The sequence below is a fragment of the Poecilia reticulata genome, linkage group LG8, assembly GCF_000633615.1.
Source record: "Poecilia reticulata strain Guanapo linkage group LG8, Guppy_female_1.0+MT, whole genome shotgun sequence".
In the NCBI taxonomy this organism is placed as follows: Eukaryota; Metazoa; Chordata; class Actinopteri; order Cyprinodontiformes; family Poeciliidae; genus Poecilia; species Poecilia reticulata.
The window spans coordinates 25,236,257-25,263,020 of record NC_024338.1 but is presented as its reverse complement, the minus strand read 5'-3'; the positions used below and the strand labels follow the sequence as shown (position 1 = coordinate 25,263,020).

Sequence of the window (26,764 nt, the reverse complement as noted above, 5' to 3'; positions counted from 1 at the left end):
TTGTGAACACCAAAAGCAATAMGCAGGTCAGTCTTTTGTAATGTCTGTAAAGGAAGATTTAATTGTAATGTTTGTCGTTGACACCCAGGAAGAATAGTCCCTACGGTGGTAAAGATTAATGGGGATTCTTAAATAAATTCTGAGTAAATGCAAACAAAACAAATGTKTGAATCTAGCGCTAGCAGGAGAAATGTCTGTCTTTTACCAAAGACAATAGAGAAATCTTTCACCCACTAAAATCCAACAGCACTCCATGTTTGTTCACATTTAGCTTAGAAGGAAGTCGCACTCTTGTCTTCTTWGAAGATTTTTGTGCCGTTTTCTTCAGTGGTTCTTGGTTTTTCCAATTGGTTTGGATCCTTTGACACGTTTGACAAGTGCAGAAGTGAACCACCCCAGCTAAACATGTTGCCATTCTGGTACCCACTCAAACCGATTCTACTGTACTAGCAGGTGTGAAAACACMCAGACAAATGTTACATGGTGGCAGCAAGAGACAAAATCCTCTGGATTATAAAAGTTGGTGACCCCTGTTTGACAAGGACAGTTGTGTCAGGGCTTATTTTCTCTGAAGCTGGGTGATTTATGGTGAAAGGCTGCTTTTCATAAAGCATCGCCGTCCCTAAAAATCCCCTTCTCGTCAGAGGTAGTGGGTGTGTAGCTGAGCTCATAATCAACATCAGTGTTTCTCCCACTTTTGATGCGTCTTTGGAGCCTCCCGTTGCACTTATGGGYCAGTAAATACCTTACATTTGCAACATGCTTGGATATTAGAGTCAGACCATCAGATCTTGTAGCATTCGTCAGTGTGAACACTCATTTTTTTTGTGTTTTCACATCCGGTTAATGGTACAACCAAGTCACAAGACCACTCATCTACCTGTCAGGCAGTACACTGGGTTAATAARCCGCACACAGGAAACTGGTGCGAGCACAAAGAAGAGTGATAAAAACAGAGGGGATGTGAAGATGGGGGAGGAGAAGGGGCTCATGCATGTGTAATCACAAACACAAGCGGCCTACTGTGCGGGAGGAGAGGCCTGTTTTCAGGGAGGAAACAGGAGATGATGCGGTCAGCTCGCCTCAGACCTGGAAAGGTTGTTACAYGTCACTCAGCTGCAACATCTCATAATATTCAACTGGGTGGAAGAATGATGCAACATGGTAGGAAATGTAGAACTGGCTCTATCAGAGACAAGGCTGCTACAAATTACAGGCAGGGCTGAGTGTTTTATGAACCTGAAGAGTACACGTCATAATTCATGAACTGGATATTCTCAGTCTAGTCTATTGAAATGAAAAGTAGCCACCAACAAACACTTGAGTTGCAACAAAGTATGAGGAGCTGTTTGTTAATGATTGACCACAAATGCTGTAATGATGATAATGCACACCAAAAGCAATAAAACACATTAAACCAAAGTATGACAAACGATTAATCGTGATTAATCGTTTACTGTAATAACTGTCTAAGAATTTAGTACTTGATTAATCATCAACTGAAGTAAAAAAAACAAACATTAAGAGCAGGAACTGTACAAAAAACAACATACATTTGGCATTTAAGATAAAAACACYATTTGTAAAGATGTTTTACCCAGAACTCCTCAAATGTCTTCACACGGTTCAGATTTACTAAGGAAATGCTAAGYTATTGCTTTTTAGGCAATCAAATTTTTATTTACCGTATTTTCCGTACTATAAGGCGCACCTAAAAACCTTCAATTTCCTCAAAAGCTGACAGTGCGCCTTATAATCCGGTGCACCTTATATATGGACCAATATTGAGCCACAACAGGTCTAGCAACCTGGATATCAACCTAGCAGCCGCCAACTTCATTTTCGGCCGTAGTAGAAGAAGCGCGCGGTGCATGCTGGGATAGTTGTCAGAACGCTGGTTTGTAATCTATTAATAAAGTTTGACTGACCTATCTACCTACCGACAAGATAATCAGGTCGTCTGCAGGTCAYTTAGCACCAGGTTCTCCAYCAACATGCTGTGCACGRACGGAGAAGGGTGACCATCGTCCGGCCACGCCCCGGCCCAGTCGCAGAAGGCTCTCCTCGCCGACCCGAGTCGGACTGTTTTGTTGACGTTCTCTTTAGTGCGGCTCCATCTAGTGGATGCATAACGTAACTCCAGCCTCTACTGTAGCATCTATTCTATGCACCTTATAATGTGGTGCGCCTTAGATAAGAAAAAAGTTTTTAAAGTTTTAAAAAGATTATAAGGCGCACCATTCATTGAAGGTGCGCCTTATAATCCGGTGCACCTTATAGTGCGGAAAATAMGGTACTTATTTAAAAAGGAAGGTGGTTAAAAGAAAAAAAAAATTGTTTTTCATCCAATTAATCATCAGAATAATTGATAGATGAATCAATTACTAAAATAATCATTAGTCAAGGCCCTAAACTAAATTGATGCTCAGCTTAATAGAGACTTTCAGTCATTAAGGTAATTTACAACCATCAGAGAGACCGAAGACCGTCAAAGTTTTTCCAATCAGCTCATCGTCTTTCTCCGTCTTCCACAAGCCGCGGCGACTGCATTATCTACCGAGGGGAGAGACTCTCAGGGAAGAGGGTGGGAATCCAGAAAAAACAAACAGCRCCTATATCAATTACCAAGGTCAAACATAATGGAGTAATGATAAAGTAGTTATCCCACAGGCGGACGGGAACAGAACGTAGMCTGCATTCCTTTCCTGGAGCTGCAGCCTCTTCAACTGATGATGTTTACGCTCACAAGGCTTATATTAAACAAACAGAGGGAGGCATAATAAGCACACTCTGAAGGGCCTTGCAGAGAGAGATCAGGGGAGGAAGGAGGAAAAGCAAAATGAGACGATTTCTTTTACTTTTGGAGAAGTGTAGAGTAGTTGACACCTGCTGGAATTTTACACTTTAATGTAAATATCCTTAAATTTTAAATGTCTGATTAGGTCATTATGGGTACGGCACTGGAACTGACATACTTATGGCAAATAACTTATTAAAATATGCCAGCATAGCTTAGAAAACCTAAGTTATGACTGACTTTTGTTTACCAAATTCAGTTTTTGATGTGTGGATTGCATGTAAGCTCAGGATATGTGTATGCTAGAACAGTAAGTTTCCAACTGGAGTAATCTCAAGCGTACACCAGTTCTGACTGGGTAAAATGCAAATGAAGACAAAATTAGCTCCTGGGAAAACTACAGTCATCTACCTTGGAAACAACTCTGGAAATTCATGGAATGAGATTTTGTTTGTTGGTTTGTTTTTAACTCTTTTTTCCCCCCCTTCAACAGTATTGTTGGTGTGTCTAAAAGTATGTGGTATGAAAATAGCACTTCCTGTTGTGAAAATGCAGAGCAAACTGAAGAACAGCTAGATGTGATTCTCCAGGCAAATGGTCTACAACCACAACTCTTAACGCGTTGCATTCAGACGCTACATAARTGCTACTCTGCAATCAAAAGAATGCATTTTTAAAAATGGAAGYKTCTGTATTTCTATAACTCTTCAGTCATCAGATAAAATACTCTTCCATTTTTATCTTTCCTTTTAAGACTGACAGTAGTTCTTCTGAAAGCTGACATCTTAGGAAATATGATTCACTAATAAAATTACTAAGACACAGAAGTAAGTTACTCAAGAAACTTGAAGTTTCTGAGTTTTACCCCGAGTTAAAAAGCTTAATTAGCTTCTGATCAGGTTCTTAAGATTTAAAAACCAGTCATCCCGTTGTGTTGCATCAACGTATCAAATTGAGCCTAAAAGATMATCTTCACACCACACTCCTTAAACCTTTTCATATTTTGTTACAACTGCAAACTTTCGTATACGTATATATAAACAAAATAATTACTAAACTGAAGAAAATGATACAGTTTTAAAATGTTTTGCACATAAGAATCAGAAAATTTTGCAGAATGGATGGAGATAATCTGTAGTCATCAGATTTAAACMGTTTTGTTGCAGCTCTGACTGCATGTTTAAGGTCGTTGGCCTTTTTTGGAAAGTTAAACATTAACCCTCGCTTGAATTCTTGCTTTTATCAGTGACTTCCCTGCATTTAGTGCCATCAACCATCTGCTATGACCAGCTTCAATGCCCTTGAGGAAGAATGCCATCCCCACAGCACAATGCTGCCATCACCATGCTTCAAGATTCATATGCAGTGTTAATCTTAAATGGGTTTTTCTTTTATGGTTTCTTCTTGGCAGTGATTCTCTTCCATTAAAGCTAGATTTCCAGAGCAATGTCTGCAGCTCCTCCAGAGACACCAAGGGCCTCTTGGCTGCTTTCTGAACAATGATCTCCTCGACCTGCCTGCTGGTTAAGGTGGGACGCCATGTTTTTGTAAACTAACCCTTTTTTAGTGGAATTAAGACAATTGTTTGAAAACAAAATGCCTTATTTTCTTTTTATTTCATAATCATTTACTACTTTGTGCCATCACAGATCACAGAAAATCACATTAAAACAACTATTAATTGTTTTAATCGTATTTAATTTATTATTGAAATAATTGTCAGCTAATTTATTAATCGATTAATGATTAACTGGAGTACAAAGACTCAAAAAGAGGCAGTAATTGAGCCAAAACYGTTTAAAAATATATACATTCTGCATTAAGATGGAAAAACTCATTTTTCTGTAATTATGTTCTACCCGTAACTCATTAAGTACACTCTTCAAATTCTGGAAAAAATCTATTAACCTTTTGTTATTCAATTTGCTAATCCAGAAAGTAAACAAATTAGTTCCACACTACATTAATGTTAAGTCAAGCAGAAAGAGTTGGGGGGTTTTTCATGTTGATATTAGAAGTATTTCTTTTAGCTGCACATGTATCCTTYGCTACAAATGACCAAGTGTTCACTAAAGGAATGTTGTTTTTGCATTTTAGGCAATACAATGTTTATATTATTATTTAAAGAGAAAATTATAATTCTTCTTTGCATTTGTTATGCATTTATTATGCATTTTTGATATATAAAACAAAATGAAGTGTTCCAATGAAAAATCAGAAGAATGTGCAAATTAATTTATCTAATTAATCACCAGAATAACTCGATTTATCACCAGAATGAATCGTTAGATGCAGCCCTAGAAAATACATTAAGCTTTTATGTTGTGACATGACAAAATATGAAAGAAAAAAAAAAAAAATCAGTGGGTACCAACAGCTGTCGCATGTCAAGATGTCAAACTCTCAGCTAATCTTTGGCCTTGCGCAAGAGGAGGGTAAAAAAAGAACCTCAAATCTAATGTTTATCTCTGAAATTATTCATGACAGGGGAGAAGTCGCACATCCCATCACCAGCCACAAGCTAGCACCAAAACACGAACGTCTAACTGGGATCAAGCCGACAGTAAAAAGACAGCTCCTTTATTCATTTCTCACTCAATAAAATGGCAGCTCAGCAAATGAGCTTGTCAGGACACAAAGCAACGCCTCTTTCCCTCGCTCCCTCTCTGAACGTGCACACACTCTCCCGCTCTCACACACGGGCTCAAGAGGAGGAGGAAGTTATTATGCGTAACATGAGAGGGGAGGGGATTCCATGGATTCCTGTTGGGAACTTCAGCATGTACTGAAGCATGAGGGAACATGCTAGTTTCTACAGTCCACCTCTGTCACTGTAGAGGAACTTGAGGAATTTCCTTTGTTGATACCCTTCTTCCCCATTGAGAAGGGGGAGGGAGGGAAGCACTTTCCCACACAGGCCTTCACTTTGAGGAGGGAGCTGGAATAGACGCAGATAAATAGGAGAGGAGGAAGAGAGGGGCCGTAGTTGGGTTGCACCACTCACACAAACATTTAGTCCAATTTCAGAGCTACGTACAAATTAAATGGAGACTTCAGGCTGAAGCCCTTGAATGTAAAGTGTGTGACATTCCCTGAGACGTCCACAGAAAGACGATTTAGCTCGAAAACTTACGCATTGCAGTATGGTCTCTTCTCGAAGCCTTTGTAATTCTTCATGTTTAGAGTCATTTTGCAGATCTCGCAGCTGAAGCATCCTTTATGCCAGTACTGTAAGACAGACACAAGACAACAGGTGGAGTTTTTATTTGTAGTCAGGACAAATTTATTACATGCATGATTTTCTTGCAATGGAAAATGTACAACCATGTTTATCCATAGATTTTAATTGAAAAGCCCATTTTGCAGCACCCAAATCAGCTTCTATTCAACTTAACTTTACTAAATGTAGCAAGCATTTTGAAAGAAAGCGACCAAAATCACTTTTGTTTTTCCTGAAAAACAAAAGTAAAAGTAAAGATTTTATTTATTTATTTTACTTTTTGGACAACCTTTTCTTAAAGGATTTAAACCGATGAGTGACCTTCTACCTATAACATTTCAGAAAAATGAGCAGCTTGAACTGTGAATTGCATCACTAAAGTGATGCAATCACTCTGGCATTGAAAACTTAAGAAACCAACTTCCTCTTTGGGTGCCAACAAAAAGCTGGCTGCCAGTAGTGTGAGAACCAGTTAAACTGTATTTGATGAGACATATCACAGTTTGCACATCAGAGTCATAAGGTTCTGCATTTTTACTGTTAAAGTCTCGTGAATTATATCAAACATCTTCAATTCATCTTCATAGGAGCTTGGACCAATATATACATCCCCTCTTCCCACCCTCACACCCCATTTCCTGTTCTGGCGTTAGCTTAATCTGTAGTCTGTGGTCTCAAAGGGAGATTGAAGGAGAGGGAATTGGACAAACCCAAAAAGGAGGGAGGAGAGCATGAAAGTAAGGAGCTGGACAAAGCAAGAGGAAAGGCTGCAGCCAGCAGAGGGTGGGTGCGAGAGAGGAAACGCCGGGGAGTGAAGCAATGATCTGATCCCGCTGTCATCGAAGAGAGGGAGGGAGGAGAGAGAAGACACCGAAAGAAAGAATAGGGTGAAAAGAAAGGGAGTGCTTATTAACATGGCCTTAGGGCACCCTGCCATCCGTCCCATTCTTTCTCCCACTCTTTATCGCTTTCCATTGCCCACACACAAAATGAGAATCCTCCGAACAGAAAAAGGCGCAAGAAGATTAATATGAACAGTAGTAACATGAGACTGCAACGAACATTTCTGAATGTTTCTAAAACAAGAGACATACCTAACATGCACAGACATTCATTTATAATGCAGCATGTGTAAAAGGAATATAGCCAGAAGGATTACTTTTAGACTTGAGGTATGAATTGGATCACAAACCAAGAAGAAAAAACTCAATGGGAACATCTTTGGACCACCCAGGATGGTCTCCACCAACAAATGGCAAGAGTGTGCATATGTTTGTAGCTGCAAGCCAGCAATATTGTACTGGGGCATAGAAGAGACAATGCTAACAGTGGAAACAAGGCTCTGGCTGTGATCTGGGGAGCTGTGATCCACAGCCAAACACACAGAGCCAAACCTTCAAGTCCAAACTCCTTAACCAACCACAACCCAGCCGGGCCAGAGGGAGCTGCAGATGGACACGTTACTCTCCGTTTCTCTTTATTTGAAACAAATCGCTTTAAAAACAACAGGATGATTACATGCTGTCTGGATACAGTTGATCTGTAGGGCCGTTTCAATGAGCAAAACAACAAATAGATCATCTGAGGGACAAATGCACACCCATGTTGGGAGAAAATGATTGAAACAGAGCATTTACTGTTCTCAGGAGAGTCAAAGAGGCAGGCATGGACTTTGACATTCATGTTCGACAGGTTAAACATTGACTTTAAGTCTAAATTAAAGCACAAATCTGAGGAAGTCAATCATTTAGCAAACTATTTCTATGGCTTCCCTAACCTGCTAATCCACATTACAGGACTAGACTTGGCACCCTCTAACCAAGCATGCCTTGAAAACAATGCTGCTCTCTGATGACAGGAAAATATTTCAACCTAACCACAACTTCTGAATTAATCATTAGAGGGCATACCTGAATAAACATGTGCTGTAGTTGGAAGAGGTAAGGTGATCCCATTTTCAGGTCGACAATTACAGGAATTTCCCCCTCCCACTTTTGGCTACAGTCGATTGTAAAAACTATTTAACGGCCCAATTAAAGGGCTATTTCTTTTCCTGATATAATTTTATTTTCTTTAAAAGTCTCCAGTTTGACACATGTAAGGTTGACATGTTGGTGTCTGTATAGATGGCACCAAAAGGAGAGGTCTGTATGAAATGTTTCGCGGTTCTAGTGCTTCCAGTTTTGTACCTGAAAAAAGTTGCGAATGCAACAAATAAAAATACAAAAACATAGTTGGTTTATTTGTGTGAATAAAACACTTTGGATCCAGTTTGGTCAACATTTGCTTCTGAAGATGACAAATCCACTCAACCACCTCAGTGATCCAAAAACAACTGATACAAGAAGTGACTGGAATATATAAAACATATTTTGCTTTAATTAATCTGTCATTAGATTATGTTTGGTTCTGCTACATCTGAAATGTACAGCCATTTTAAGGACTTAAGTAAATGACTGCAAAAAACAAACATGTTTGTATCCAAATAAAGGCTGGTGCCATCATAATGATATTATAATTACCATTCTTGTTCATAAAACCGTGCAACATAAATTTGATCATCAACTAAAATCTCACACTACTCCAGATATGTCCAAGTTATTCTTCTCAGAGTCTCGCTTATTGAAAGCTCTGTGCCACCTTTTTACTGTTACTATGCTGATTCATGCCAACGTTCCTCAGAAAAATAAATACAAATGATGTCTGCTTTTGCAGCCAACAACAGAACAGCTGGTGTGATTTGATCGTCGCGGAGACATTGTAGGGTTGGCAACAGTCCCCACGACGTTCCCACAATGCACTCCTAAAACACTGTACTACCAACTGGAGGTCTCGACATGCAAGACGCGGCCTGGAAGAGGGTGGAAATGTGCAATTTCTCAATTGAAGTATGTGGTACTCCACTAAAATAAGTGTCTCTTTTCAGAATGCAAGGATCGGCCTTTACCTTTTGACCTGTAAGGTTGCAGGCATGCACTGAGCAGTTAATGCTGCAGTATACAAATGTAAAAATATATATTACTTTACAGATATGCTGAAACTCTCACTATGTCATGACAGTATGGTATGAGAGATAATCTGTGAAAATAAAGCAACAGCCAATCACAGCCAGGACGTGGGTGTTAGCGCTGTCAATCACCCTCTGTCTCATCCCCTTACCTTTCCCGCCCGCAACGCTGCAGCTAACAGATCATGTTGTGGATGCTCAGGCTAGTTAGAATGGCCACTGATGATGGCGGATACACCGTTTCCTTTAACGTTGGATTACATTAGCACATTTAGCAGCGAGTACATGAGGATGATTGACAGTGCTAAGATCTTCCTTCTGGCTCTGGTTATTTTTACTGGGAGTATCAGACAGCAATAGCAGCTTAGAGAGGATGTTTCCACATATTATCTGTAACATTATACTGCCACAACAATGACAGATATGTAAAAAAAACATTCTTCAAAAAAGTTACATCATGCAGCTTTAAGCAGGAAGCTCTGACTAATAGCTGAGGTTTAATCACAGAGCCTGCTCACATCGTTTTTCCTAGTTTGGTTACAATTCAAAGCAGCTGGGAAGATATTCTGCATTACCTGAATCATGGTAATGCAGAAATGTTACATTGCCATGCTGAAACGTCAGAAACCGTACAGGCTTCAACATGTCAGACTGTGTGAGCTCAATAAAATAAAATCCTTAGACAAGCTTCTGTCACACAGTAAGATGCCATTTTGCAGTAATAGTTGGTTCAGCAGAATCAAATCAGAAATATAAGATACAAGTCCAGGAATCATTGAACAGCAGGTTGAAGGTGTTAAAGCTTTTCCAGACCCAAATTTTCAGAGTGTTTCTAACTTTTACAACAAATTTCAATCTGAATTTATAACCCACATTTCTATAGAGGTCAAGCTTCACAGAGTAGCTGGAGAATACCTTAACTACATCACATACACATGAATAGAAACCCTGTTAGACACAGAAAAGAGAGAAGATGCAGAGGGAATATCAAAGTACTCATGACTGGACAACACGGGAAGGAGTCACCGATAATTGTTGTATGTTATCTTTAGTTAGAGCGCTAAAATGGCAGTCAGAGCATCTTGTCACACTGAATGACCACAGACTCTAGATCACAACTCATTTTCTCACGTATCATGTACAACAATAGATCTGGTCTGACACGGCTGATCATGTAGTCTGAACCTGGATTTAGGAACAATTCTCATAAAACACTAAACATATTAATCCCCTGAGCTGCTATGCGAGTTAGCCACAGCCCAGTGTCTTATGAAGGGTGGAGTGATATACTCATTTTAAGGGTTGGATGTGATGCTTACAGGTGTTTTGTAATGCTTCAACCGTTGACTGTGTATGCTATGACTTTGTATTTTTTATGATGTAAAGCACCTTAAACTGCCTGGTTGCTGAAATATGATATACAAATAAACTTGATTTGACTTGACTTTGTAGTTTTGCAAGAAAAGCATGCTGGGATGGTTTTGGATCAAGGTCCCTCACAAATAATTTGTTTTCACTAATTTGATATGATAAATGTTGTTTTAAAGCTCATTTATGAAAAACATCACAGCCTTCCTTGGTGATTTTTAATTGAGATATGCTTACCTGTTTGGGTTCATACTGAACCTGCACGTCGATACAATATAATCCAAAGTGCTTCCCACTGAAACATCCAAGACGTATTTTAACTCCATGCGCTAATTCCAACCACTCCCCAGACACTCTGCATTGTCTGTTAATGATGTGCTCATTGTGAGAGTTACACAAGAGGGGACAAACAAAGCTGTGGAAATAAATGTGTGTCAGAGGGGCCGTCCAGCTGTTAGCCTTGTCTGGTTCCCGGAAAACCTTGCTCTGTAGTGCCAAGGCAGGATCTGACAGTCAGCTGGAAAAATGAGGACACTGCAGAGATGGAGCCCTAGAAATGAAATACTCAAAAAGACTGACATCTCTGTCTGCCTGCAGCTCAAGGGCAAATGCGCATGCACGTAAAACACGCAATACATGTGTGCAGGGCTGGATGTGGGTTAAATGTCTCAATGTGAGAGATGCGTGTGTGTCAATGAGGGTCGTAGCCTCCAAACAAGAGAAAATGTTCACTCAGCATTGGTCAAGTCAAGTAATTTAGGAGGAAGAATCTCAGATAAACCAGTAAAAATAATAAAATAACACTAAGAGCTGGTTAGTGAACACCTAACTTAAAACTGGATTCAAAAGCATCTATTTCACAGTATAATTTAAAAATAAATTTATGAATGTTCTCACTGTACAAACAAATCATTCTACTGTTTAGGACATAATGTTTTGTGCAAACTAATATGGCCTTTTAATCATCTTTAAAACATCTTAGGATTATATCCCAGTGGCCATAAATACAGCCAGAAGGGCCATATTTTGAGAGATACGAGTGTCTTGCATGCCAAAAAAAAAATTGCTCTCTTTTGGAAAAGAACAGATAGTCCAAGTGTTATATTTTAGATTAGACAAGTGTGAGCAACTTTCCCCCTGGAAAGAACAACATGCATACAGAAAGGAAAGAGAAATCTGAGATGATTTGGACTTCATTTTATTTGTCAAAAATCAAATAAAAATCATGTTTTTTAAGAAACCTTTTCAAACAAGTACATGAAAGTCTGTATAAATAAATTATTAAAATTCTAGAAGCTACTATTGTCAGGCAGTTATCATGCACTGAAAATATCATGGAGTGACGCGTGAGGTTTCAGGCATTAAGTGCATCCCATCTTCTGGTGTTAACCACTTCCTGGGTCGCCATGTGAGATATAGTTTAATTTGAGAACCAGGCAGTGTGGTGCTGGTACGCCTAAAGACACGCACATCTGGATAGTGCTAAAAAGGATAATAAAACAACTCATTACCATATGCAAGTTAATTAAAACTCAATGCCACTTTTTTTTTTGTTTCAACCCATGTAGCTCAACTGCAGACAGACAGTGATTTTCAGACTTGCTGGATATGAGTGAACATTTACTTCCCTAACTTTTCCTTCCAGATTTTAAAAGTGCGGTAATTTTTCCATCCTTACACAACAGACAAGATGTCCAAAGTATGTCCCAGCAGAAACATGAAAGAGGAACATAATTAAAGATCTTCCTTGTCATGCTGTAAATCAAGCACATAACAACCCTGTCATGGCTGTAAATGTCTCTTTGCAATCTGAAACCATATTTGCGCTGGTATAAACTGTGCAGTAAATAAAACCCAACATGTAAAGTGGTTCCTTCTTCCTGATCGTGAAGCCGATGGCTCGGGTGATTCTGATGTGGTTGGAGACATCAGAGGAAAGTGACTGGTGGTTGCTAAAGACGCCTCACCTTCGTGGCATTTAGACAACGTGACTCAGCTCTCAAAATAACCTGACTAAAGATAGGCTGCCATTCCTAAGACGAGGAACAAAACATTAGAGAAAGCCTGATTCAGGTCTAGAAGCATTGGCAGTTAAAGCATATGTCAGGTGATATATATATATATATWTWTTTTTTTTTAAGAGATTTTTTTATTTTGCATGCGTGCAAACATAAATGGGATGTAGGATATATTGTTTTTCAAACAGTAAAGACTGTACAAGATGAATATGCTTTGACCTTTAACCTTCCTTACTGCAGTTTCCTGTGATTGATCAGAAGCAGCACAATAGACGCTCAAATCTTACCGGAAAATCCTGCAGTAGCAACCAAACAAAACAAACACGCTAAATAACCTAAAAAATGGGTTATCCATAAAATGGAAGACAGGACAGAGTATTATATTAAGCCCTGAGCTATTTTATTGCTTACTATATAGTAGCATTCCAGGCTCTCTGGAGGTCTTTCAGGATATAAAAGAACAAAAATATATATAAATAAAAGGGGGACTTAGTGTGTCCACACATTATTTCCTTCTACAAAAATGCATTTTTGCATAAGCCACTGTTACAAGATGATTTCTGTAGATATCGTAATAAAAATAGCATAGATAACAGGCCGACGTGGATGATCTGCCGACAGTTTAAAAAAGGATCCTCAGTGCTTATTGTAGTAAACCTCTTGGTGAGAAAATATGTTTTTCTGTCTAGCTATGCAACATTTAGCCTTATGCAACCGAAAACAGAAACAGGTGCTGGTCATGTTACTTGACATGGAGCTGTCTGGCACAGATAATTTTGTATTTCCCCAAAATGATCTGATGATCTTTTAGAACAACTTTAATAAAGTATTTTTCTTTTATCTACTGTTAAAAAAAAACAAAGATCAATGGGAGGTCAATTAGTTATTTTAGTTTGATCAGGGGTCCTAATCTCTCATACTTTTGAAGAGTGAGCTGACCCAAATGGAAATCAAATGTATTTTTATATTTATTTGTATTCCTGTCAAATTCATGCTTAATGGTAACGAGGTGCAGCATTTTGTTGTTGGTTTAGAAATAAGAAATATTTAAAATGCTGTTTGCTTATTTGTTGTGTGTGGTGACAAAATTATCGTTTAGTTTATGTGCTAGACTGAATAGCTCTCAATCAAAATGAGTAAAAAATAAAAATAAAATAAAATTCAGTTTAAGCAGAGAAAAAGACACTCAAATCCAAACTTGGCTAACCTGAGGTTTTGGTTGACCATCTGAACTTGTAAAGTAGGTGATAAATGGTTGCATAAGAGCCAATCAGCAGTGCTGAAAATAAGATCTGTCAACTGTTGCAACAACTACCCAGAAGCCTAGAAACAGCAGCACACCTCTGTTGCGAGAAAATCCACATGAGGAAGGAAAGCACAAGTCAGTTTCACAAACTATTTATAGGCCTTTGAAAGCAGCAGGTTAACCGTCCAAGAAGAGAGTAACCACCCAATGGCCTATATATCAAATTAGACTATTAATAAAACGTGCAAAAGATTTGGAGCAGAGTTGTGCAACTTGCAGGCCTGTTTAGCAAAACCTACGACAATATGCAGTAACGGGAGACACACTAAGAGTGGAAGAAAGCTTTGCACTAATGTTTTTATTTTTAAAAAATCTATTTAAAAGTAGAAAACTGGGACATCACTTTGCTCACACAGCAATTTCTTTGTTACACATCTCAGCGGCTGGACTTCAAAGCCTTTTTGTGAAACAAAGCCACAAAACTGACAGGCATGCTCTGGATAAATGAGCCTAATATGTTCTTAATAACTTTATGCAACAAGCTGGTATGTTAAGCCCCAAATGAAAGCAAAATGAGATGGAGAACCGGTTGTAAAGAAGAGCCCAGACTAAAGTTTACTTCCTGTCTTTACCTGCTGCTACTACCGGGCCCAGTCCTGCTGTAAGCAGAGGAATCCAGCACAGACAAAAGGCCTGGTTGTTCACCTCCTGCTACAGAAGGTGAAAATGGTCGTCGGAACCAAAGCACAAGTGGAAGAACACTGAGCTACTCCACATGCACACCTGAGCGGATGGAAAATACTCAGGTCAGCCTTGACTGCTTTAAAACAAAGATGGAAATGTGTGCAGTTTTGAGAAAAAGTAAAAAAAGTGGGGAGTCTGACAGAAAACGTCAACATATGGAAAGCTAGCTTGCTTTGCTGGACACAGAGCAGAAAGATGGCACTGCAGGCCTGCAGCGGAGCATGCAACATGGGAGTGTCTGTCTGCTGGAATGCACTCTACTTTGGGGCGGATTCCACAGCGCATTCAGGCTGCACTTGTGGCAATTTGATTTCCATCAATCCAAGCTTTGTAACAAACCAACATTACTTCTGTGGAGATGTCTGATCCGCCCTATAATATGGGATGGCTGCGGGTATGGAGGGCTTCTGAGGTAAATCGATTCCAGTTGAACGCACAATGGGAAAATACCATTCATGTCCGTTCTGCAGAAGAGTGATGCATCCAGTCTGGGGATGATGTTACTTTAGATAAAGTGCTTTGTGAGTTTTGTCCACCACCTTCTTTTATCTGTCAACCCTGACAGATGAGCAGATCTCAACAGTGATTGATTTTCTCTAGATTTGAAGCATCCATTGCACAAAATATTTAATTGGTCGACTAAAATATGGTTGCCACCTTACAGATTTCTCCTGTTTCTAATTTGTCACACCAAGGCCTGTCGCGATAAACGATAACTCAATTAATCGCACGATAAATTAAACCCATCGACCTCATTTTAATTATCGGCTTTATCGTCTCTTCCTGTCTTTTTTTTCCCTTTCTGTTGATGACACTGAATGAAAAAAGGCTCAGCTCCGGTGCTCTTCCTTAGTGTAATGTCCAGCGCACACTAGACGAGTTGTTGGCGGCCTGTCGGCCCATTTTCAAAACCTGACAGAAATCCCAGGTATAACGGTTCGATCGGGTTCGTCGTGCCGTGTGGTGTCCAGCCACATGGGCACAAAATAATGGCTACAAGTCCAGTTAACTAATTTTAATATCAGGCATTAATCAATGCTTTACTAGAATCTGATGCATGTGGCTAGAGTCAGCATAAAGTCCTGACTGAATGAAAATCATTATAACCTATTTATGCCACATCAACGAAGAACAGCTGAAAACCTACTGGGTTTATCAACTGCGGGAGCAATTTGGCTCCAACTCCTCTTCTTGTCATTTCTATATTATTTGCACAAAATGTTGAATAAATATTAATGTTGTTTCCACATATCATCTCCGATGTCCGCTGGACTTCGGGTTGCACCGTGTCAGCTGTTTGGGATTCCCCTCCGTAATTTCCCCTCAGAAAGCATGAAGGAGAATCCGCGCTTTCTGATTGGCTACCTGTCATATTCAGCGTTAAGCTCCCAGTCGGGGGAAATCCCTGATTTAGATCGGAGCGACCACGACGATCCACCGTAACACACCATACACTGCAGGATGATCGGTTACGAAATCATGAGCGGCCAACGTTCTAAGATTGTCATATGGGGAAAATGGGGGCAAAACAATCGTCTAGTATGAACTATTGCATTAGGTTGTCGGATGTGCTCATCTTCTCCATTTAAATCTAGTGATTACTGAAGGGCAATATAGTATACAGATTTCATATCTGCACTCTTTTAGTTGAATGCAGTATTTCTTTCCACTTTGACTTTGTTTAGTTTTTATTCAAGTACGTTTTTTGTTAACGGAGATTGAGAATCCATTTTATTTTTGTTTTTGGTCGTTTTGTTTAGTTTATTAGTTCCAGTGTTATGTGTTCTTTTGAAAATAAAGTGTTTCTATCTATGGCAGGAAATCGCATGCATTATTAGTCATTTCCATTAAATCAGTGTCAAAATGTCTTGAAACGATATTATCGTTTATTGCAATAATTATTTAGACAATTAATCGCTCGGCAAAATTTGTTATCGTGACAGGCCTAGTCACACCTAAATGGCTCTGAACAAATATTAATATCCAATTTGATTTTATCCATGATGTAAAATAGACTTTTTTGAGCTTTAAATTTTGTTATGTTATTTCCTCATCAAAAACACCTGGAGTGTTGCATTGATTCAAGCATGTTTGAGAAATACTCCGTAGCAACCATCCAGCTGTGAAAAACACCTGGGTGGACCTAGCTCTGCCTTCGAGACATAGCTCTTCCCCCGAATCAGCTCCTTCAGACTAGCCAGCAGCAATTAGCAAACACCTGTTGGAACTGCAAGTCAGCTGAACTCACAAAAGCTATTTCTCAGTGCAAAGTTGGTAAAAACATTAACGGCTAAATAGTGGAGCCATGTTGTGATAACTTACTGAAGGCGGAGTTTCAGAAGAGATGGGATTTTTAAAGAGAGAACCAATTTCAATGGGTTAAATTATGAAGTCAAATTTGATATATATAGCTTTTTTATAACAACTGACAGTTACAGATTCTTGATTAATTGTGCTAGATATCTGAAAAAATATATAGTAGTGTCCTTTAATAGGAGAAGTAATACAAACCAACTTCTGTGAAATAATATTCTCCTTTATTTTTAAAAGAATCATGTTTTTCCACATATTTTTAGAAAGATAAGTCCCATTTCACAAGCTAGACCCTGACATGATTACTGGCAGACATGTACAATCAGAAAATCCTTTAATTAGAAATAACGCTAAAACTAAAGAAATTCATTAACAGATGAGAAACTTAGGGTGTGTTCACACTGCAGCCTGAAGTGACCCAATTCCGATTTTTTGGCAATTTTTTTGCCGGGGCCGTTCACACTGCCAGTAAATGCAACCTGTATGCGTTCTGCAGTGTAAACGGGCAAAAGACCTGAAAGTGTCCCGCATGCGCAGTAGAGGGCGCCATAGCGTCAGCATTCTCAGTGTTCTGCCAACCGCCATAAAAAGAAGAAGCGCTCAGAGTTTGCGGAAGTAAACATGGAGGCTAACGGTGGAGCTTAGCTTACATATTTGAAGCTGTTGTCCAGCCGCAGCAGCATATTAACAACTTAATCCTCATATAGTCCGTCATGGTTGTTGTTTTTCTTCCCACTTGCGCGTATCAGGACACAGAATAGTGAGATTTGTTGAGAATCAGTGACGTTCAGTTCGRATGAATGCRGCCTGGACGTTATGGTCGCATTTGAATCGGATACGTATCGGATATGGGTCCCATTCGGAAAAAGAATCCAACCTGGGCTGTTCACACTGCCATGAAAAGATCGGATACAGGTCGCATTACGTCAAAAAAATCGGAATTGGGTCACTTCAGGCTGCAGTGTGAACGCACCCATAGACTTCCATCAGTCATGACTACAAATCCATTTCTAAGGTTTTTGGATCCCACTTAACCACAAGAAGACTCATCCAGAACAACCGACATCTAGACTCCCAAAAGTCTCAGTTAAGATCAGTGTTCATGATTCAATTATAAAAAGGCCTGTCTTACAGCCACCAATAAACACATTGATCATCTGAAACTTTATGGAAAATATTCTGTGGAGTGACGAGACTTTATTAGGTATTTTTGGAAGGCTGCACCTAGTGTAAATTAAACGACCTTTCAGAAAAAGATCATCATACTCAGAGTCAAACTTGGTGGTGGTGTGATGTGTGATGGGCTGGGGCTCTTTAGGATCAGGACAACTCTCATAATTAATGGAACCAGTGATTCTGTCCTCTGCCAGAAAGTCAGGAAGGAAAATGTCTGGCTATCAGTTGGTGAACCTACACAACTTAATCTTGAGTTGATACAACAAGACAATGGGGAAAAGCACAGTACTCAGATTGGACCTCGTTGGTTTTCAGAGCTTTATTCATCATTTCAAATGTGCTTTTTGTATTTATTTAACTTACCGCTCTCTGATATTGAAATGTGTTTAATTTGAAACATTTAAGCATGAAAAAAAATACCTTTTTTTCAAGCAGAGAATGTGGAAAGGCTGATAATGGAAATTTTGTAAGTAATTGATAATTAATCAGGTGATGAGACCAAGAAACTAGCTGGTGATCTCATCGAAACCCAACGTCAGTTCCATGAACACATTTAAAAAAAAAAAAAAAAGCTGCATCATTCTGTCAAGAAATTATCAACATCACTGTAATTATCATGTCCTGTTAAGCAGAATACTTCCACCAAATGTAACTTGAGTTATGCTGATCAGGCTTTGAATGGCCGACCACAAATTACAGTTTTCCTTGAGGTCTGACCCACTGATTCAATTTCTGCTTTTAAGACTGTAACACATAATGGAGAAAACAAGAAGTGCTGCAAATGCTTTAACTTTTGTGAATAGTTTTGAATTCAATAAAAACATTTTATTTATTTTTTTAAATCTCACTTGTTTCATCACATGTGGCAAACCTAAAATTTTGGAGATTGTTAGTTTTGCTAATAATTGTCTAATCACTTAAGGAATAACAATCAGAACCGACTGATGCATGTCTAAATGTAACAGATGTAGCTTATTTTATTTTAAGAGATATGTTTTTAAGACCCTATTTTCACAATACAAGAACGTATCTTGATTAAAAAAGTTCAAGTCCTAATCACCAATCCCTGTAAGAGAGATGTTGTAATTCATATTCAAAGCAAAGAGACCCCACCCAGATGAGTACAGTGGGGACTGAGCATGAGTGATTTCAGCGTCTTGTACAGTTAAATAGTTGCAGGACTCTTTAACAAACTTGAATTTCCACATTTTTTTGCGCACCCATGTTTTTCTACGAGTTAAGAGAGAAAACAGGAACAAGACTTGCACCATTAACACTTCCTTTAGCTGTTCCACGACTGCCAATGACTGACCTCGAGAGTCACGGTGGGTAAAATTGATGAGATTACCCCCTGATCTGAGATTAGCGGTGTGTTTTGGGTGAATCCGAACGAGTAAACTCGTCAAATAATCCCCGATTTGAGATTAGCCGGTTAAATTGAGACAATCCGCGCTACCTGGGAGGAGTTCAGGACACGGAAATAAACGTGCTCGGTCGTGGATAAAGTGCTGTATTGTTCAGAAACCTGACGGAAATACCTCCACCTGAGGGGGTTTATGAGGGGGTTTATGAGTTTATTAGTCATAATACTAAATAATAAATAAATACGCCCTGTTTGAAAGCAGTGGTGTGTTTTGTCGTTTTGGGCCCAGACGAGGCTCGGTTGTCGGGAGCACATCGAAGCCTCGCTTGCGGGCAAATAAACACCTTAATCCAAATGAATACACAAAACCAACATAAAAGGAGCACATTATTAACCAGGATGGGCACTATTTCCCTTTTCGACCACGTTGTGGTGCCACCGCATTCCCAGACGCTGGCTAGCTGCTAGCTTGCTAACGTCGACATACCTGTTCCTCTGTTGGGCTCTTCAGTTCAGTTCATTCACCGAAATATGTGAACGCTTTCGCTTTTAGCGAGGCAGAAACAAACCCAGATAGGGTTCAAAACAACTCAACCCGGTTTCCTTAACCTTCCAAAAGAAAAAAGAAGAAAGACAAAGATATTTTGAGCTCTTACCTTGTCCAGACAGTTCACTTTTTCCGTGGGGTAAACGACTTGATTACATCTGCCACACATCGGATTCATGTTGGAGGAAACGCTCTTCTAGCTAGTTAGCAGACAACCCGGCGATGATACGGGACAAAAGTGGCAGCGTGCTGTCGAGTGTTCGCTTTAAAACACCGGCTACAGAAGTCGGTTGCGACCGGCGGCTGACCAAAACCAGAATCTAGTTGTATGTAGCAAAGGAGATTGTTGTTGTAGCCGCACAGCTGGCTGTCAGTCTACTAACCAGACACGGAAAGCACGCCCCCGACGCCCTCCTCTCCTTCCTTACAATGCGCGTGTCCGTGGATAGACGGGGGGAAAAAAATACAATTTGGGCTTTTTTTCCCACCTAAATTTTCATTGAATGAGTAATTACTCGTCAGATGACTTAATGGGAAAATATATAATTTGAAAATATCCACTAAATACTGTAAGAGATGTGTCAAAGTGCTGCAAATCAGTATTTAGTGATGCCTGATCGAGCCCCGTGCACCTCCTGTTTGTCCTATCCATGCTCCATCTGTTCTTGCATAGCAAACTAATGCAGTCATCTTGCAGATTTTGGGGCTCCACCAATTCAATGCTCCTAAATCACATTTTACTCATCTGCCACGTTCACTGCATGTCCTACTTCATGTCCAGGTGAAACGACTGCGCAGGGCGACACCTGCTGGCAAACGCTATATAACAAACCTTATCATCCATTCATCTATTTTCTATGCACTGGACAGTCATAATCACACCACAGGAAAATGTAGAAAATCAAATGAACATAACGTGCAGGGTTAGTTTTTGGACTCTATTGAAGGAGTTTGGATCTGTTTATAACGCTTTATTCAGCAGAACAGCACCTATATTTTTCTTTTAGCAAGCTAAAAGGTAAGTTCAATGACTCTGAGACTATATGATGTAATTCAAAGCTGAATTTCTTTTAACAGTGAGCTTTAGACTCTTTCTTACCATTGTGTTCAAATGGTTGTAAGATAAAGATGTAATGATTTGATGTGTTTTCAATATTTAAATATTACTACAAATTCTTGTAGCAATTTTTTGACACATGAAGGATAAAACACTTTTTCCTTATTTGAATGCTATGTTCTTGTGTTTTTCCCATTTTGAAGCATACCTCTGTCACTTAATATTTAGACCTCAGGGAAACAGGAAGTCACTGTTTATTTTTTGGACATTTCCAGTCAACTTAATAAGATGAAGAAAAATAATAATAAAATGATCTTATTGTGAAACAGTTCTAGTAGGACTATATCAAACAGTAAAACACAACAGAAGGTTAGAAAACATGTAGCAAAATCCATTTTTTTACTGTTTTTCTCTGGTCTTTTCGATCACAATCTTAAATTACAACATATTTCATTCAGCTATTGCAGTGTATCATTTGGAAAACAATTTCTAACATTTTTCTGACCCGTCGAGCATCGTCATCGGTCTTCATGGAGTACTGTACCCTAACTAACCTTCACAGAACATCTCCGGAGATTAAATTACACACAAGAGAACTCTCTTTATTGGTTTTAATGACTTCTAAATTGGTTTCAATGGACTTTATATAGAGGAATCAGAATAAAATGAGGGTAATTACAAATGCACAGCACACTTCTCTCACTTTTATCTGCAAAAACATAAAAATAAATCAAAACTGCACTGTACAACATACTCAGGATTTTTTGTGTAAGTAAAAAGAAATTCAATTGAAAGCACAAGAAACGAAAACTTCCTTTTTCCAATTTCTTTATTGGATCAATGAAAGAGCACTCACTTTAGTTTATAAGACTCATGAGACATAGTTATGCATACTTTTGAACACCTTTCATGTGAAACTGATCAGCGTGCAAATACTGCCTAATTGTCACCAAATATCATGTAAAGCTCAGCTACATTGTTCCAAAATATTATACGTTTTTTTTGGGGGGGGGTGGGGGGGAGAAGTCACAGTGCTTCAATTTAAAACGTAGATGGTTGCACAGATTTGCACATTTCAACATGGTCCAGCTTCAACGATGCTGTATTTTTCTCCCTCAACTTCTGTGTAACCTGGTCGCTGATTTTGGAACTTCATGGATGGCCAGTAGCTTTTGCGTCTCTGTCAACATTTAATGGAAAATATGATATAAACACAACAAGCATGTTAGATTTTTTTTTTTAATTATTATATCTGTGGCGTACCTGGGTGAGGTAGAGCGGTGATAAGCCGGTGGGATAGCAATGGATGCAAATGGCGACAAGAATCAAAGCCAAGAGTAAGACCAGAGCGGCTGCTATCCCCGCTATGATGCCAGTGTGAGACAATTCTTTACTTTTGGTTGAAGACTCTGTTTTCACATCTGAAGCCAAAATAAACATACACGTTTTTAAATCCGAAACAATGATTTGTAAGTAATAACTTTTATTTGTGACTCACCGCTGCCCTTAATGAAAATCTCATCATCTGGAAGAAATTAGTGTGTTTAGCTTTTTAGTTCTGCTCAAGAATTCTGAAGTAATTATGTTCAACAAATAAAATCATCTGGGAAAGATTACCTCTTTTACAGTCTCTTTGTTCTGGAATTAAAGGTGTTGTGTCCTCTGTTTTTGGTGCAACAGAAGAAGCTGTGAAACCATCCTCCTTGAAGTAATCATCACAAGTTGCGTCTTTGCTCTGTTCACACACACACACACACACACACACACACACACACACACACACACACACACACACACAGCGATAAAACTCTGTTTCACTGCAAAACACAGTCAAATTAAAGCAAACATCTGCAACCCAGTCCTACCTCCTCCGAACAAGAATAATCCAACCATTCCTGCCTGTGACGGTCCATTCCATCTGAACACCTGAAACATGATGTTTGAATCAAACAAAGAGTGACATTTTTATCTGAGCTGTTTAGCTGCTCACCTCTGGAGAACGTTACACCAACTGCAACCAGACGTTTGGTTGGAGGAGAGGCAGCGCTCACAGCTGTCATGTACGAGGCAAGCTGGAAAAAAAAACAGTGAAATGAGATTTCATTGTTTTAAAGCTGATATTAAGATATGAAACATTTGTGAAGGATGAGAGATTTCACTGACTGGGGAGTGGTGTGATCTCTACAGCAGATGAATTGGTAATCTTTGTCATGTCGATTTCAACTCGATGGTACTCATAGATCGTTTGATGAGCTCCATCTTGAAAAGGAGAAATAAAATATAAACATAGTATTGTCTCATGACTAATTACAGCATCATTCACTTCTATTGGTAAAAATAAACCTTTAAGCTGGTGTATGTAACTTCTAAAAAGATATATTTTTTTACATATTTGTTGAAACTGTCATTATGTCATGACAATATAGTCTGAGACAAATAATCTGTGAAAAAATAGAGTTCCTTCGACTTTTCCCAGCGCTGACTAAAAACAACCAATCAAAGCCAGGAGGAGGGTCTTAGCGCTGCCAATCACTCTTCCGCTATCCAACCTTGTTTTCTGCTAAGGAGTAGCTTCTTTCTGATAGCAGAGTCTATCATGAATGCTCACTCTAGCTAGAATGGCCACTGATGGTGGCGGATAAACAGTTTTCCTGAAATGTTTAGCAGCAAGTAAGTAATAAAACTTTATTTATCACCTTTCAAGAAACAAAATAACAAATACAGAAAACTAATTCAAGCAAAAGCAGATTTAAAAAGACAAGTTTGTCCGCCATTAGCACATTTAGCAGCGAGTGCATGACAGCGCTAAGACACGTCCTCCTGCCTCTGATTGGTTACTTTTGGTCAGGAGCAGTGCATTTCTTCAGATGAAAATAGTAGCTCAGGTAATCTTTTCAAAGATTACACTACAAGATTCTTTTTGTAAGTTTTAAAAATATATATTTTTATATATTGTTGTTTTCTGAAAACCCATCTTTTTCATTGTCATCTGACCTAGCATGAGAGCGATCACTTTATTTGTCACGTATATAACATCTATTGTTTGGTTGTTGTATGTTGGATGCTTTTATATGGTGTTTGTGTCTTGCTTGCTATTATAAAAGTGCCTATAAATAAAGTTGGGTTGGGTTGATGTTTTGAATTCACATCCAGCTGCAAAACCACATATCAATGTGCTTTTTAGTTTCCTGGCAGAGAACTGCAGTTTGTTGTACAAAATGTCCTGGAATTTAAACAACAACAGCAAAAAAACAATTTGTGATATTTAACACAGTGTTTGTGGACAAGCAACAGACTCTCAGCATCCACCTGACTTAACCGTAGGCAGGAGATGTTTATATGTTGATCCTATTTCAACACAGATCCTGGGAGTGTTTGTTGCTCAAGAGCTCAATCTTAGTCTCATCTGACCATAGAGCACACACTGTTACTCCACATGTTTACATTTTTCAGGGAAGAATAGAAAAAAATAACCTCCCTGGCAAATACTCCAAACCACCAGCTGGCATGCAGCTAACAGTTGTTATGGAAACTTGCTTACCTGAAGATAGGTTTGATTTTTATTTAATTAAATTTTATTTTTTACCTCCCTTATCATCCTCGTAACTTTGCAAATGAAAATGCTAAATGTTGTTGCTCCTGTCATAGTTCAAGTTATTTTAAACCTCCAAAGTAGATGTGGGCAAGTTTAGGCAAATAGCTATTCCTTGTAGACTGAACATACAGCACATCCACCTTAACTGATTGACATGATTTCCTGTATTTCCTATTTTGGTCAGTTTTCAACACTTATTACCTTAAAAAAGTAAAAGTACATAAAAAAAGCTACAGTTTTATTTATTTGTTATATTTTTACTATTTATAATTATATATATGTATGTATGTATTTGTCATATTTATTTAAGAAACAATTATCAGGGTGATATAAAAATAATGCAACTGCAACAAAACTTAGTTCCCTCTCACCACCACCACATTTTAACCAGGGGAGCCAATAAGTGTGAAGGGTACTATACTATATCTGTGCAAAACTCTGCTGATATTGTGCTAATGTCAAAAAATTACAATTTCGCAGTTGCTGTGTTTCCATTAAATAAGAACCCAGTTAAAATCACCAGAGATTAAGTTTGTTCGTGTGATAAATCGCTAAAAAACATGCCAGCCATGATCCTCCAGCTACTTCCTGTTGTCTTCTTATTTGTGTTTTGTGCCAGGAGCTGTGTTTCCATTACAAATGCCTGCAAAACTTTATTGGCATTTTGCTAACGTCAAGGAAAACGCAATTTCGCAATTGTGGTGTCCCCATTAAATAAGAAATACAATTAAAATCTTGTGAACAATTTTGTTCACGCGATAAGTCATTAAAAAAACATGATGCACCATCATCCTCCAACTACTTTCTGTTGACATCTTTCTTCATCTTTTCCAAAAGCAGTAACATCCAGTTATTGATCACATGACTTGTGTGATACAATAAAAGTGTTTCCATTGCGGTTTTGGGAAATAAACCAATTTCTATGTGGTCCAAAAACACTATGTTGTCATCCAGCCAAAACCTTTTATCAAAAAATGAGAGATTTTTGGAAATTGCTATGTTTCCAGTAAGCGAATTCATTTTCGAAATATGATTCGAAAATGAATCAAAATTGTGCAATTATGTGGACGAAATGCAGCTATTGACCTGGTGATTGTGACGTGGATGACATGACCATGAAGGCATCTGACAATCCGGCCTTCACTGGATGTTCGGCCGATCCGATCACATCCAGTGTCAGAGGAATCTGTTCAGCAGAAAACAGAATATCAAAGCTGGTGAATTACGATGAAATATCTAGGAGCACAGATGAAAAGTCCATCTTACGTCTCTGTAGCTGAAAGAAATTCTTCCTGTTTTATACAGAGCAGTCTGAAACGTAAAGGCTCCAGCTGACTCTTTGCCTGGAAGTCGAACCCTCTCCCACTGGACCACGAACACCTCTCCTAAAGAAAACAAGTTACTTTCAAACATCTGGGTGATATCTGGGTGCCAACATGTGAGATGATGTCTTACCATTATCCAGGTATTGAACAGTGGAGTCTTTAGAGTAGCTGGGGTCAAAATTAGCCATCAGAGGGGCGATGTACTGTGTGGTGGTCAGCATGCGGTGAATGATATCTCCAGTGAAGATGAATCCTTAAAAAAAGACCAGATGGGACAATATGTCTAAAAAATCCCACTGTGAGCATACGTGGAAAGGAGGAAAGGTTACTGGAGTTGTACCTCCAGTTGCAATGGTAATCTGCCTCAAGAAATGTCCGTAAAAAGGGAAGTCAAAAGACAAGGCGACTCTCTGCAAACAGAAAAGACACAAACTGATATAGCAGTCAGTAATTGCAAAAAAAAAAATCAAAATTCTTTTATAGCAATCTCAGTTCTAAAACTTAAATATTACAGAAACTCTGCAGGATTAACTAATGTGTTTGAAAAATTGGGGCATAAAATCATATTAAAATTGAATAAAAAACAACTCTTGACAAAGTGAATCAGAATTCATCAGAACAGAACAATGACGCAACAGCAAATGCAACAAGTCAGCACTTTAAATATGTGGGGGTATAGCTCAGTGGTAGATAAATTGACTGCAGATCAAGAGGTCCCCAACTCAAATCTGGGTGGCCCCTGATTAATATCTGTCAGCAAATTTCCCAATACAGAACTTTGTGTAACAAGTACCAGTATGCAGAATTATCTGATTTTGTAAGAAATATTTCTTGTTCTTTACATAAAAACTAGAAATGTTTGTAAATATCTGGTTGTCTTTGTGTGTGACACTCAAAAACTAGTTTAATGTGGGGGTATAGCTCAATGGTAGAGCATTTGACTGCAGATCAAGAGGTCCCCAGTTCAAATCTGGGTGCCCCCTAATTA

General features: G+C 38.8%; 2 protein-coding genes and 1 non-coding gene across 4 annotated transcripts in view; 1 reads left to right on the top strand and 2 right to left on the bottom strand.

Annotated features, from left to right (window-relative positions):
- The window catches only part of lasp1 (LIM and SH3 protein 1), a gene marked incomplete at its 3' end in the record, with an annotated part of 37,986 nt that extends 17,662 nt beyond the window's left edge, over positions 1-20,324 (bottom strand). Inside the window, exons 1-2 of the mRNA XM_017306144.1 lie at positions 19,909-20,324; positions 5,931-6,025 (exon numbers count right to left, since the gene is read on the bottom strand). Coding sequence (XP_017161633.1) covers positions 5,931-6,025; positions 19,909-19,977 — 164 coding nt within the window. The remainder of the gene's footprint in view (positions 1-5,930; positions 6,026-19,908) is intronic.
- Positions 20,325-21,667: 1,343 nt separating this feature from the next.
- The window catches only part of LOC103469348 (plexin domain-containing protein 1-like), a 16,340-nt gene continuing 11,243 nt past the window's right edge, over positions 21,668-26,764 (bottom strand). For both annotated transcript variants that reach the window (XM_008416966.2, XM_008416965.2), the window contains 11 exons: positions 26,117-26,186; positions 25,907-26,029; positions 25,718-25,836; positions 25,538-25,637; positions 23,020-23,115; positions 22,847-22,928; positions 22,722-22,782; positions 22,474-22,591; positions 22,355-22,381; positions 22,120-22,277; positions 21,668-22,036 (listed from right to left, as the gene is read on the bottom strand). In XM_008416966.2, the coding sequence (XP_008415188.1) occupies positions 21,932-22,036; positions 22,120-22,277; positions 22,355-22,381; positions 22,474-22,591; positions 22,722-22,782; positions 22,847-22,928; positions 23,020-23,115; positions 25,538-25,637; positions 25,718-25,836; positions 25,907-26,029; positions 26,117-26,186 (1,059 nt within the window). In that variant the 3' untranslated portion in view covers positions 21,668-21,931. The remainder of the gene's footprint in view (positions 22,037-22,119; positions 22,278-22,354; positions 22,382-22,473; positions 22,592-22,721; positions 22,783-22,846; positions 22,929-23,019; positions 23,116-25,537; positions 25,638-25,717; positions 25,837-25,906; positions 26,030-26,116; positions 26,187-26,764) is intronic.
- trnac-gca (transfer RNA cysteine (anticodon GCA)) lies at positions 26,688-26,759 on the top strand. The gene has a single exon. It is a non-coding gene; the product is annotated as a tRNA-Cys (tRNA).